This window comes from Sesamum indicum, linkage group LG3, assembly GCF_000512975.1.
Source record: "Sesamum indicum cultivar Zhongzhi No. 13 linkage group LG3, S_indicum_v1.0, whole genome shotgun sequence".
Taxonomy (NCBI): Eukaryota; Viridiplantae; Streptophyta; class Magnoliopsida; order Lamiales; family Pedaliaceae; genus Sesamum; species Sesamum indicum.
The window spans coordinates 5,093,023-5,105,610 of record NC_026147.1 but is presented as its reverse complement, the minus strand read 5'-3'; the positions used below and the strand labels follow the sequence as shown (position 1 = coordinate 5,105,610).

Genomic DNA, 12,588 nt, shown 5'->3' with positions numbered 1-12,588 from the left:
TCAGCCCATCTTTTGGCCATATAATCCTTGATTGCTTCAACTCCTTCAGCCACAACCTCCTTCGGAGGTATTGCAAGAGGGTTCTGGTCCACATTCAGTGTAGTTAAGTTCACTAAGCGACCGAAGGTGTCAGGCAATGCATGAATCTGGTTGTTGCTCAGATCAAGTTCTTTCAGGCTGGTCAGATCAGCAATTGTATCGGGAAGCTCAGTCAGGTCACTGAAGTTGCTGCTAAGATTAAGGGTCTCAAGATTGGTCAACTTTCCAATTGAATGTGGAAGACCATGGAGCTCATTGAAATGCACGTCCAAGAGGCGCAAAGATTTCATCTCACCAATAGATGTAGGAAGAGAGCGAATCTTGTTCAGGTAGATTATGAGCCTTTCAAGATTCACCAGTTCAAAACCTATATTTGTTGGTAGGTAAGTGAGTTTGTTGAAACTTGCATTCAGCTCCACCAACAACCTGGAAAAGGGATTGAAAACTCAGTAACATATCATGAGAAATAAGTTTCTCATCTTTTGTCAGTATTAAAGTTGTACCTGCAATGAGAAATACTGTCAGGCAGGGCGGTAAGCTTGTTTCCAGAAACATCTAAGATCTTCAACTTAAACAACAGGCCAATGGAATCAGGCAATGACTCTAAAAGATTAGCTGAAATATTGAGCTCCTCAAGATTCTCTAATCCAGCAACCGAGTCAGGAATTGCCTGTTTTGCCACAAAAGAAAGCCAAATGTTAATGAATCAATTTCAATGGCCTACTCTACAATGCAAACTTGTAAAATCATCTCCTTCGTTGGAGAAAAGTCAAACTCATCTAGCCTTTTGCAGACTCAGAGGTTGATTGATGAAAAGAACACAGTATCGAACAAGAACATTGACTTAAAAAGTTGAATCCCCAAAATAGAAATCCAAATAGTAAACTCTTCCTAGATTTGAGCAAAATCGTGCTGCAATCGCTCAGCTAAAGTGCTGCCTGAGCCACAATCTGCCAACTTCCTACTGCTCACAAACTCCACCAACATATAAAGAATCTCAAATAATACAGCTTTGTAAGGGTTTATTACAGAATAACAATAACAGCTCATATCTGCAAGAGTACACAACCTTTCCAATCTAAGTAAATGAGAGGTCAACTCAAAATATACGATGCAACCATAAACAAGCAAATATAAACGCATACGAGTTCAAATTCAAACACATTCAAAGTAACAAAAGAAGTCAAACAATTCAAGTAGATTTCTCCAGATTTATATGCGCTAGTAGCAGTAAGCTTAACCTCAAGCAGATTATTGGACAAATTCAGCACAACCAACGACTTCAACTTCCCAAAGGCCTCCGGAAAATCCCTCAACTTTCTGTTTGACAAATCCACCCTCTCAAGCGCCTTCCCCGATTCCGCCTCCTTCAAAATCTCCACTACTTTCTCATCCATTTCCTCCTCCTCCTCCAAAACCCTCCCCTCATTTCCCCCATCCTCCTCAATCAACTCATCCCCGGCCACCGCCGCCTCGTAAATCCTCTCCAACCTCCTCTCCGCCTCACTCAACATCCTCTCATACGCCTCGTGCATCTCATCCAGCGTAATCACCGCCTCATAAATCTTATAATCCTCATTCTGTTGTTCCACATCTCCGAAAGATTGAGCCTTAAGTTCAGAAAGTCTGAACCGGGCCGCGTCGACAGCCTCGTGATCGGGTCGGGTGCCGAGGGTTACCAGGGCGGATCGGGTCTGCGCAACATCGTTCACAGCACGGCGCATGGCGGAGATGAGTTTGGGGTTCTTGAGGTGCGGCATTCTCTCGGTGAGCTCGAAGTGAGGCTCCTGGGGCTTGGGCTCCGGGTCAGCCGGGTTCTCGACGTCGAAATCAGCGGGAACGCCAGAGAAGGAGCGTTTGACGGCGGGGAGCTTGGCCATGACGTAGGAGAGGATAGGGAAGTTCTTGGGGTTTGGATCCATCGCTGCTGCAGCTGTTCACCTGTGAGTGTGTGTGGGAGATGGGATGGCTTTATCTCACACACTATAAAGTATACAGCCGGCTCGTCCAAACCGGGTTTTTTCGTGCTTCTAACTTCTTTTTTTATTTATTTATTGGCTTATTCGATTTATATCAATTAATTGTTTCATAGTGTTAAATAAACTTATATTATTTTAAAATTCGTCTTACATCACGTACAAATTTTTTCGTTTATACCCGATCTCTTTCTGTTAGTATAAATTTTTAAATTTATTTTTATTAATATTTTTATATTTATAAAAAAATAAATATATTATATATATGTGAAGTGAGTTAATACGATTCTATTTTTTTTATAAATATAAAATAATCATTTGAAAATATTAAAATAAAGTATAAAATTAAAATTTTATATAATTTATTTTATAAAGTTAATATTTTTTTTTCAGAATATAATAAAATATGTAAGCGGTGAATTTTTTTAAAGAGATGTAAATATCATTTTAGAGTTTTTTTTTAAAAAATATATATAATTTTGACATCTTTAAAGGGCTTAAATGCAATTAATCCTTTTCTCTTTTTTATATTAGGATGTATTTGAAAAAGATAAGATGCCTGCAGAAGAATCTGATTCAGTTGAGATCTTTTGCCGATACTTTGTGATGGAGCTGTTTTCGAGGGTTTTTTTTTTTATTTCAGAAAATAAATTTTAAAATTATGAATTTCAAATCTTTAAAAGATAATTTTTTTAATTTATTATTCAGTTCTAAATTTAAATTAAATTTTATTAAACGTTGCTGAAGTCTAATATAAAATTATTTAAAATATTTTCTCTGAATACTTCCCTTAAATCGAAACGTAACGTTGAAGAACACAAACGCGCGTGTGAAAACATGTAATAACAGTCGAAAGGAACATGGAAATCCAAGATTGCAGTTACACTAATTGAACCAGTGTCGATTGAATTTTTTATTTCAAATTCTATATCTTTTATTTCGCCTAATAAACACACTATATGTATATGTACAAAAATAACGTTGTCATCTTTTTTTTTTTTTTTTCTTTCCTAAGAGGAGATTTGTACATGTGATAAATGAAATAAAAATACAATAGAATTAGAAATAGAAAATCCAATACGATATTAGCAAAACATCCTGAGAGGTCTAAATTGCTACATCCAATCGTTGGATGAAATGCCTGTATCACTATTGACTCGTTAGCAAAACCTCTCGCTCTACCAACTGCAGTATTTCCTCTGACCGATGGGCGAACTTCCCGACAACGTTCCTCGTTATTCTGGGCTCAAACTTGGTATTTTTTAGCCACATTACTCCTATGTAAACATCACACTTGCAGGAATTGTGGGTGAAAGAAGATTTCTCAATCTGGTATCGGAACTGTACCTGCATGAGCAAGAAATCGATTATTAGCTGCCCACGAGCGTTAAGCCGTTTATTCTGTTGTCCAGGGGAAATGTACTTACTCGGAAGTGATCGCTGAATGGGACGTCGTGGAGGGTCATGATCTCAGTGACGACCCATCCACCATCATTGGGTAATGGAGATTTTTGCTGTGTGCAGGTGACTTCTCCTCCAAAGATTGAGATCCGACGGCTAAACTTGTAACATACGCGTCGTTCTTGTACATCTGAGGTCGCCGGTTCCCATGTGGTTGTGATGTAGTTGAGGCAACCAGACTTGCTCATCACTCTGTGCTCCAGCTCTCCTCCGTCAAACATCTTCATCAGCGATTTGAGCTGTGGATTAACGCAGAAAAATTCAAGATTTGTGTAGAAAAGAGAACATCGAAACTAGTTTCAATCTAATAGTTCACAGGAATACAACGGGAGCAAGAGGAAATTTGATTAGAGAACTGCACAAACTCTGGAAGAATGCAAAAACTGGAACGAGAAGTTTTCTGTTCTTTTGCTTTGGTGGTTGTAAAACACAATGATGCCTATATGTATAAGTTTGCCTGTACAGGCTCCTAAAAGGATTTTCAAATGATGACTAAGTTATGTTATACTTACATTCATAGGCAGTTCCATAGTATAAACTTTGGTCATCTTTACATCTTCGACAACCAAGTAGGATCCGGTGTCTTCGAGCAGACAAGGCTTCCCATCATCATCGAGCTGCTCCTCTGCAATTTGAGCTTTCTGATCAGGTTCAAGTGTTCTTGTTCTCCATAAGGCCATAATTGTCCTGTTATTACCAGTTCATAAAGCATTCAAGTTACACAAACCATTACTGTAAGTGATAACAGAAAAAGTCTGCACAGAATTGCTCAAGATAAAGTTTTAAGGAAAAATACCTGCTTGCAACATTGAAAGAAACGAAAGCATGGAAGTAAAAATGAAGTCTTCCTTCCTCATCTAAAATCTTGGCTCCATGCCTGGAATCAAGGCCTCGACCCTTGTGCAAAATTATTGCAAGTGAGGGGCTTCCAACTGTCCAAAGAGATGGTGGCAGCACCTGAATATCTTCTATGTCCTCCCAGAGGAAGAAAAATCTAGTTTTGTGTCCGAACAAGTTTGCATAGAATCCAACAATTCTGGCAGAAAGAAAAAGCCGGCCCTGCAGAAAATTAGATGGCGTTTCAAAGCACAGTAGCGGAAACTCGATCAGAGATAAAAGCAAAGAATAAGTTATTCCTCAAATGAATAAATGATAACTAGATACTTGGAGAAAACAAAAGGACTATGAACAGTGATTTGAAAACAAAAGGACTAAGAACAGTGATTTGATTTCCATTGTCATCAGAACCGCAACGGATTTGCAAAAATATAGTGTTAATGGTACCTGCAACGGCATCTTTCTCTTCAGAGAGCACGAGAAATCACTGATGAGAAATTCTTCCGGAGGCAATCCGAAGATTTTCTGAAAATTTGAATTCCTGTGAGGTGACCGGAGGTTCAACTGCAACACAAAAAATGTGGATGCTTTAGAATTGCTAATGACAATTGGTTAACTTATTATGACGCACGACCTTACCTTCTTTCCAACCTCCTTCTCCAAGTTCGCCAGATAATCTCTAATTGTCTCTACTCCATTATTGTTGTCCAAGAAAATCCTCAAGTGCAGCTTCGACTGAGAAGACTGAGCAAGTTTCCCCTCCAGAGGAACCCACAGATCAGCAAGCTCGGCAGCTGTGTGCTTCAAGAAGTTGATCTCAGCATGCCCGAGGGAAGAAGCTTGGTCAAACGGGCCTTCAAAATCAAAAACTTCCACATCCAACACGGAAGGGGGATCTTCTACGGCATCAAACTCGAGTATCTCTGTATAGATTGTGAAGAATGACTACTCCACTAGATATGACCAACAAAAAGGTATAATAAGAATAGGGCTGATTATAACACTTCCCCTAATTATTAGTATACCAACTGTACCCCTACCCTTTTCCAAATACCAAAACATCTCCTATGAAGGAATTCAAACATTGGTAATGCCTTATAAATTTTGATGGGATATAAACATACTATTTCCATAAACATAGGGATGTAGTTATTCTATATATCCTCCCGAAATCGAGCTAATTCTAAGGTTTACGATAACTTCTAGAAGAGGTGGTTGTAATTAACCCTAAAAAAGAAACCAAGAACACGAGGATATACCATTCCATTGAGGATCACGAGTTTGAAGCTTGACGGAGCTTGTTCTCGTCTTGCCATTACAAGTGAACACAACATAAGGATCTGGGATCTCTGTCTGATTTGACGAGGCTAAGTTCACCCCTTCAATCAAAGCTGCTGTAAGAATCCATCCGTCACCTTGTGCTTTGACTCCATGATCGTTTCCTGTTAGTATATCCAAGTGAGAAGACTATAATGCAGAAACTAAAGTGAATTTCAACAACCTCAGAGTTATCTGACTTAGCGGTTACCTTTTCGTAGCCTAGCTTCGACAAAATGTGAAATCATATTATAAACTCGCTCCAACTGAATGACCAATATGCCACAGGTGATAAGTTCTCCAAAACTGTCTGGTAACTCAAGCCCATGAAATTCTAATCCATGTGGCTTGCTTGGTTCACAGAGAAAAATGTGAACAAGAACATATAACAATATAATAACAGTTGAGACCATTGTGAAATTCCTAAAGTATGGAATCACCAATTCTGAATCAGACTGGTGCTCTGTCTCTAGAGTTGCCAACACCTGATCTTTGTCCAACATATCTGCAGCTCTTATCGCTTTGAATCTTTGAGATAATAAGCTGGAGAACTGCTCAAAACTCTCCTTCAAACCCTGCCTAGCTCCACCTTCAATCATTCCTTTCATCATGGTATTTTGACTGAAGTTAATAGCCCAAGATACAACCAGACGGGCAGATTCCTCTCCCGACGATAACCCCACACTTGGCATTATCTTATAAAGTAATTCAATCTTGAAAGTACTTCCATATGGAACATCTGGAGTACTCACATTAACAAGAACAGCAAATTCATTACGGCCTGCCTTGAGATAGGTTTGCTCTTCAGTGGCTTTGACAGCCTTAACTAATTTAGTTGCTGCCTTAGTATATGAGACGACCCTCCTCAAACATGATATGCCATCTGATTTCCATTTCCACGGTTCCTCTTGAAAATCTGTTGTTCCCTGCAACTCAGCCAAATTTCTTCCTAACTCAGAATTGGGAGCAAAGAGAGCCATATTAAGATCCTCTGGGGACACCACATAAGTCTGATCAAGAAGGACGCCACTCTGCAGATTCTCTGGCATTTCAATGTTATCGTTCCTGGACTGCACAAATTCGATCAACTCTTCAAAGCTGGAGTTGCTAGGAGATTCCTCCAGGGAATCTTCATAATCTGATGAAGTGCACAACTCAGAGGAATTGTCAACCCGTGATGTTTGCTCCTTCTTATTCAATAACTTCTCCAAACGACCAGCAAGTGCTTTCATCAATGGTTTCCCCTCCAGTGTCTTTCTGGATGGAGCAGCAGATGCCTGAGCATCAGGAGATGAGGTGCCTTTACCATTCCGCTGTAACAAATTATTGCTCTCGGGACTTGATTGTACAAAGAAAGGATGGTCAGTTGTAGTGACCCGGTCTTTTCCATGCAGAGACAGGGCTAGAAGAAGTTTACCTACGTTTACAGGACAAAAAGGCTCATATCGACCATCAAAAACTAAATTATCTTAACAAATTTGGTAAGATCATCAGAAGCCAAAATGGATAAAATCTTTAATACAAGGAAACGCCCTATCAACTTGTTCTGGATACTACTCACACATTATTTTCTACAATTTAGACGCGAACAAGTATCATTCACATAAGAAACTATACAGGTATATTTACTAGAGGTGCTAATCAAAAGATAAGCCATTCTCAGCTCATAACGTGACTTCAAGGCCCAAAGCATAAGGCTGATGCCCATGTAGACCATAGTTTACATATTGCAGCTATTTTACTGCATCTACATTAGCTGCTGTGGCATAGAAAGAATGCTCGAGCTACTGCAAGTAATCCACCACCATATAAAGCATTCTCCTTCAAGACGAACACTCTATCCTGAATGCATTGAAGCAATCAAGCAATAAACTATGATCATTCTACAACATAACCCAATCACACAAATACTCTCCATGCCTCATTTCGCTATCGCAAATTACATATCTGTAGAGCAATGTTTTTCCTTCATTCAATAAACTTGGATAAATTGTTATCCACTCAATGACTGTCTAAGCAAACAACACAAAGCAGAACGAACCATATCGTAGCAACTGGAACCTAAAAGAACTTAGCATAATTAGAAGTAACTAAAAACGATTTTCATCAACATCTGAATAAACATTGAATCCCAAATGAATCAAAGACCATTAACCATTCTCCATCCATGAACAAAGAAACCCAATTTAAACCAAAAGAACCGAATCCAAAGCTGCAATTAAAAGTGATTGAATTACATAAAGTTTCACAATCCAAACAAGGGCAATACCCACAGCAAGAAAAACTAACCACAATCGTTATTGTTTGATTTCACACTCTTAGGCCGCTCAACAGAGAACCAAGTCGGGGGCAAGCTCAGATTCTCCTCAGTCGCAACACTCCAAACAGGAATCTTGACCCGACCCACCAACTCCCCAGCAGAAACATTAAAGAATCCGGGTTCATGATCATCATATCTATACACAGACACCACGAGCTCATCATCCAAATCATGCACCCTGAACACAAACTCCTCATTCCAAAATGGGTTTTCATTGTTCCTCAAAACTCTAGTCTTGGACTTGTACTTCCCGAGTCGTAGCTTCACATAAGAGTCCTTCACCGCCCAATCTCTCCCCTCCAACAAATACACGTACAGCCTCATTTTCCCTTCTCTTTTCTTGCAGAAAAACTCAGCTAATAGCACCCCATTAATGCAGCAACACAAAATAGAAAAGAAGAGTTGTTAATAAAGCGGCAGAGTTGTAGGAAAGTGGAGGGGAAGAGGATTGTGGGTGAAGCCATGAAGAGACGTGGGCCTATTCTAAAAGTGACACGAGGAACAATAGAGGAAAAGAACACATTGCTCCTACTATGGAATTTTGCCTCTATTGGGAGTGGGCGGTTTGGTATAAATTTCGATTTTTTTTTTTGTTTTCTCTAATACAAGAGTATTACCTTATGTTTGGATTAATGTTTTGAATATTTTTGTTTTGATGTTTTTGAGATAAAGAGAGAAAAATACAGATAAATAAGTATGTGTTTTGAGATAGATAGTATTTTTGGATTTGTATTTTGATATAATATAAAATAGTGTAAAATAAGTGGTGTAGGTTTGATGTTGGGATTTGGGAGACAAGAGTTACTGTTCCTTGTCAAATCATACTTTGAATATATATATATATATTTAGTAATATAAATATTTATGTATATAATATTTTATTTGTTAGTAAAATATAATATATATATATATATTTATGTTAAGAGAATAATCAAAAAAAAAAAAAATTACAATTGCACACCTAATGGTGTGCAAAACACAAAACCAAACATAGCAGTGTTGGTTTCCCAACCATTTTTTAAGTGACTCAAATTTATGATCAAATCATAGGTGCAAGCAAGGTGTTCTTACCAACTTCTTGTCATAAATTACCATTTATCGGTTCACGAAAAATATATATATATATATATATTTGTGTTCTTTAGGCTTGATAAATAAATTAAAATAACATGATACTTTATCGAAATTTATCAATAAACTCTCATTTGAACTTGGGTTATTAAATTTGTCAAACTAAGTTTGAATAAATTTTTTGTTCAATAAGAAATGATGTCAATTCAATTAATTTAAAAATATTAAGGTATCGAAGCTTGATTTATATTTGATTTAATTAAATTTTCATTTGGGTTCAATTAGATTGATAATCGAATCAAATTCAAACATAATTGGCTTTGAGTCCGACCCTTTGCCGCCCTAGTTCTCGAGAGGAAGATAGAAAATATATATATATATATTTGTGTATATTTAAGGTTTTTAATATATTTAATTTGTAGTTTGTATTTGTATAGTTGAATAAAATAAAACTAAATAATTCTTAATTATTTTAAATTATATGAAGAAATAAATAAACTCCTCTAAAAAAATAAAGATATAGATAAACATTCATTATGTTTTAATTATTTTTCAAATAACGAAAAATGAAAACAAACAAAGCCAACTAGAAGAAGAAGATAGGCCATTTGTTTTGTTTTAAAAATAAAATTTGGATACACCTGAAACAAATTGTGGTTAGTAGCCGTAATACTAAGGTTAAAGTCCCACGAATAAATTTGATATTCTGGATTTAAATATCATCAGATATATGGTATTTATCTCATTTTAGATAAATTATTATAATTTATTTATTATTATTAGTCATATTGATATATTGTTTGAATTTATGTATTATTAAATGTATCGAAATGAATTATTATAATTTTTTTAATTCAAAAGCTATTTATATGTAACATTTCATATTTTTCCTTTTTTAAATATTTACTAAGCATCGTGGCACCCTATAATTGTTCATATAGTCATATTGACATGATACTAGTTTTTTAACATGAATTATTTGAAGCAAGTGATGAATATGGAAGCAATTGGTGGATAATAGATGACGTGTACTATTTGAAAGAGATAATAATATATTATTATAGATATTTGAAGGTGATGATGCTCCTGAAATCATTAAGTCAAGCCCACAAGCTAGACCTACTAGTCCAATCGGCTAAGAGCCCAAATGGCTCATCAGCAAGATGAATAAGGGCCCACCATTAGACGAATAAAGCAAATCAGCAAGAAGGAAGGCCCATACAGACTTAACTGCTATTTTACTAAACTGACAGGCCCAAGAAATAAGCTCATTTCAGCTGGACACATCATTACAATACGGATGTCACGTCATATAACTTGTCAACACATCTGTATACGTCACCCTAAAATATCTTCAGGTGGCTCCAAGTAAATCGGGCATAAATGTGTTGGAAAGGTTCCAAATAACTAATTCCTGGAAAAATAGGCAGATTTGGCAGGTTTCATCCTGCTCACGTATCCCAGCCAATATTTATCCAAATCACTAACGGTTTGTTGCGTGTGATAGCCAACTGGAAGAGCTTTTCAATGCCGTACGACACTTTTCAACCCCCCTCATATCCAACTTTGTAGAGGTCTATAAATAAAGGCCTTGTGCAAGTTTTCAGGGTCACGATTTTTTATCATCATTCCATATTCTCAAACTCTCTTTTTGTCATTGTTTTCTCTCAAATTTTTTCTCTCGATTTTTTATATATTTTAAACCTATATTTTGCATTCCATAAATATTCATCACTCTCACATTATATTTCACCATTATTCTCATTTTATTTTAAGTTGTTCTTTTATTTTTCTTTAGTCCGTTACTAACTTAAGCATCAGAGTGCTAACCTCTGTTTTGCAGGGTTAGTCCTTTGATAATTTTAAAATTTTCTTGAATATCCTTCGGCCCTTGTGGTGTGGTTAAATTTTTGGTATGTGTCAAAACGTATAATTGATATTTCTAAATATAATATTGTGAGGTCATAAATAGTAGTTTATGCATAAAAAATGACTTATATATATATATATATTAGTACAAGGGATTATTTTTTATTTTTTAGAGTCGGACATTTCAATATATTACTATCCGCAAATTGAGGAGTTAAAGGAGACTCAAAACATATCATTTTACTATAAATAGTGAAAATGGGAGAATGGATATATATAGATCTACACTAGTGATGTACATCGGCAATTTTGGTGGGTTATAGTTATGATATTGAACTCTTCTCTTTGAAATTTTGGTGGGGTGGGGTGGAGTTGGGGTGGGGGGTTTGTCACACTATGAAGACTTTACCACTCTTTGACATATCTTTGAGTCTAGATGAATTTTATGTTGAATGTCAATCTTTTTTCAGAAAAATGCAAATTAATGAAATTCTTTTACCTAAAAAAAACCAAGAAAATTGAGTTTAATGCTTACTAGTACCTATATTTCATAAAATGACTATTTTGTCCTCCAAATCGTACTTAGTTAATTGATGTGGTAAGCAGAGGGTTCTTGAATTTAATATGTATATGTATCTTTAACTTTACCTTCCAAACAAGTATGACTTAAGACACCATCATCAAAATGCTATCTTCTCATTCAAGAACAAGGTTTACTTTTTCTAAAATTATTGCAAAAGTTACCCCTAGACAAAAGGAAATGTCAAGATGCCACTTTTTGCCAAGAATTTTCATGTTTCAGCCCCACATATTATTCTTTATTGCATTTTTTTCCCAGTACCAAGTTCTTGGATGATGTGGTCTTCATTCTAGTACATTTGCCCCACATTGTGTTTTGCAATTATTAATAAATTATGTCTTGAGCTAAAGCTTTTATTTCTTCAAGAGAACATCATCATAGTAGTGGGCCCAACAAATTTATTAAAAACAAACTTGTTCTTTGGAAGATCTATCTCATATATGATATTGTATCATTCCACTTTTGCATGAACTTTGAATCATATAAGCTAGCCAAATCAAAGAACAGTAGCTACTTCAAATGGTCAATCTACTAGGTAAACTAAACGAAACAGAACGAAGATTCTGTAAGTGAAAAAAGATGACAAATACTTCACACAATTGAAGTAAACACTAACAGTATGTTTGGTTTTGATTAAAAGATGGCCCAAAATATAGAGTATATTTGGCTTGTTTGATTTTGTAAGTTTTAGATATATTTTTTATTATTTTAAAACAGTTTTAATTACTTTTTATCCAAATAATACAATTAATTAAAAATTAATATTTATTTTAATCCACTCACAATTAAATAAATTATATATATTTTTATTATATATAAATATATATAAAAGAGACATGATTTGATAATAAACAATACTTTTTGTCTCTCCACTATCCAATATCATATATACCATACTTATTTTATATTATCTCCAAAAACAAATCCAAACATACACTAAATATTTTAAGCCTATAATTTAATTATATCCAAAGACAAATAAGCCCAACTCATTTTATTGGACCCTTAAATTAAATTGGACTTATGGCCCAAAATATTCTGGATCTTTTTCATGGGCTTTGAGCCCATTAACATTGTCCCATTCAAATTAGAGAAATGGTTCGGACCTTTCGCAATTT

The 12,588-nt window shown here is 35.7% G+C and overlaps 2 protein-coding genes across 2 annotated transcripts in view; both read right to left on the bottom strand.

The window, feature by feature from the left end:
• Positions 1 to 2,014, bottom strand: part of LOC105157275 (plant intracellular Ras-group-related LRR protein 1-like) — a gene marked incomplete in the record, with an annotated part of 2,419 nt that extends 405 nt beyond the window's left edge. The window contains 3 exon segments of the mRNA XM_011073643.2: positions 1 to 465; positions 543 to 709; positions 1,281 to 2,014. Of these exon segments, the coding sequence (XP_011071945.1) occupies positions 1 to 465; positions 543 to 709; positions 1,281 to 1,961 (1,313 nt within the window).
• Positions 2,978 to 8,459, bottom strand: LOC105157273 (C2 and GRAM domain-containing protein At5g50170). Its single transcript, XM_011073642.2, has 9 exons — positions 7,920 to 8,459; positions 5,842 to 7,047; positions 5,573 to 5,755; positions 4,953 to 5,236; positions 4,761 to 4,877; positions 4,273 to 4,535; positions 3,989 to 4,163; positions 3,443 to 3,715; positions 2,978 to 3,362 (listed from the first exon to the last, which is right to left on the bottom strand). The coding sequence occupies exons 1-9, from the start codon at positions 8,272 to 8,274 to the stop codon at positions 3,165 to 3,167; spliced, it is 3,054 nt and encodes a 1,017-aa protein (XP_011071944.1). The 5' UTR covers positions 8,275 to 8,459; the 3' UTR covers positions 2,978 to 3,164.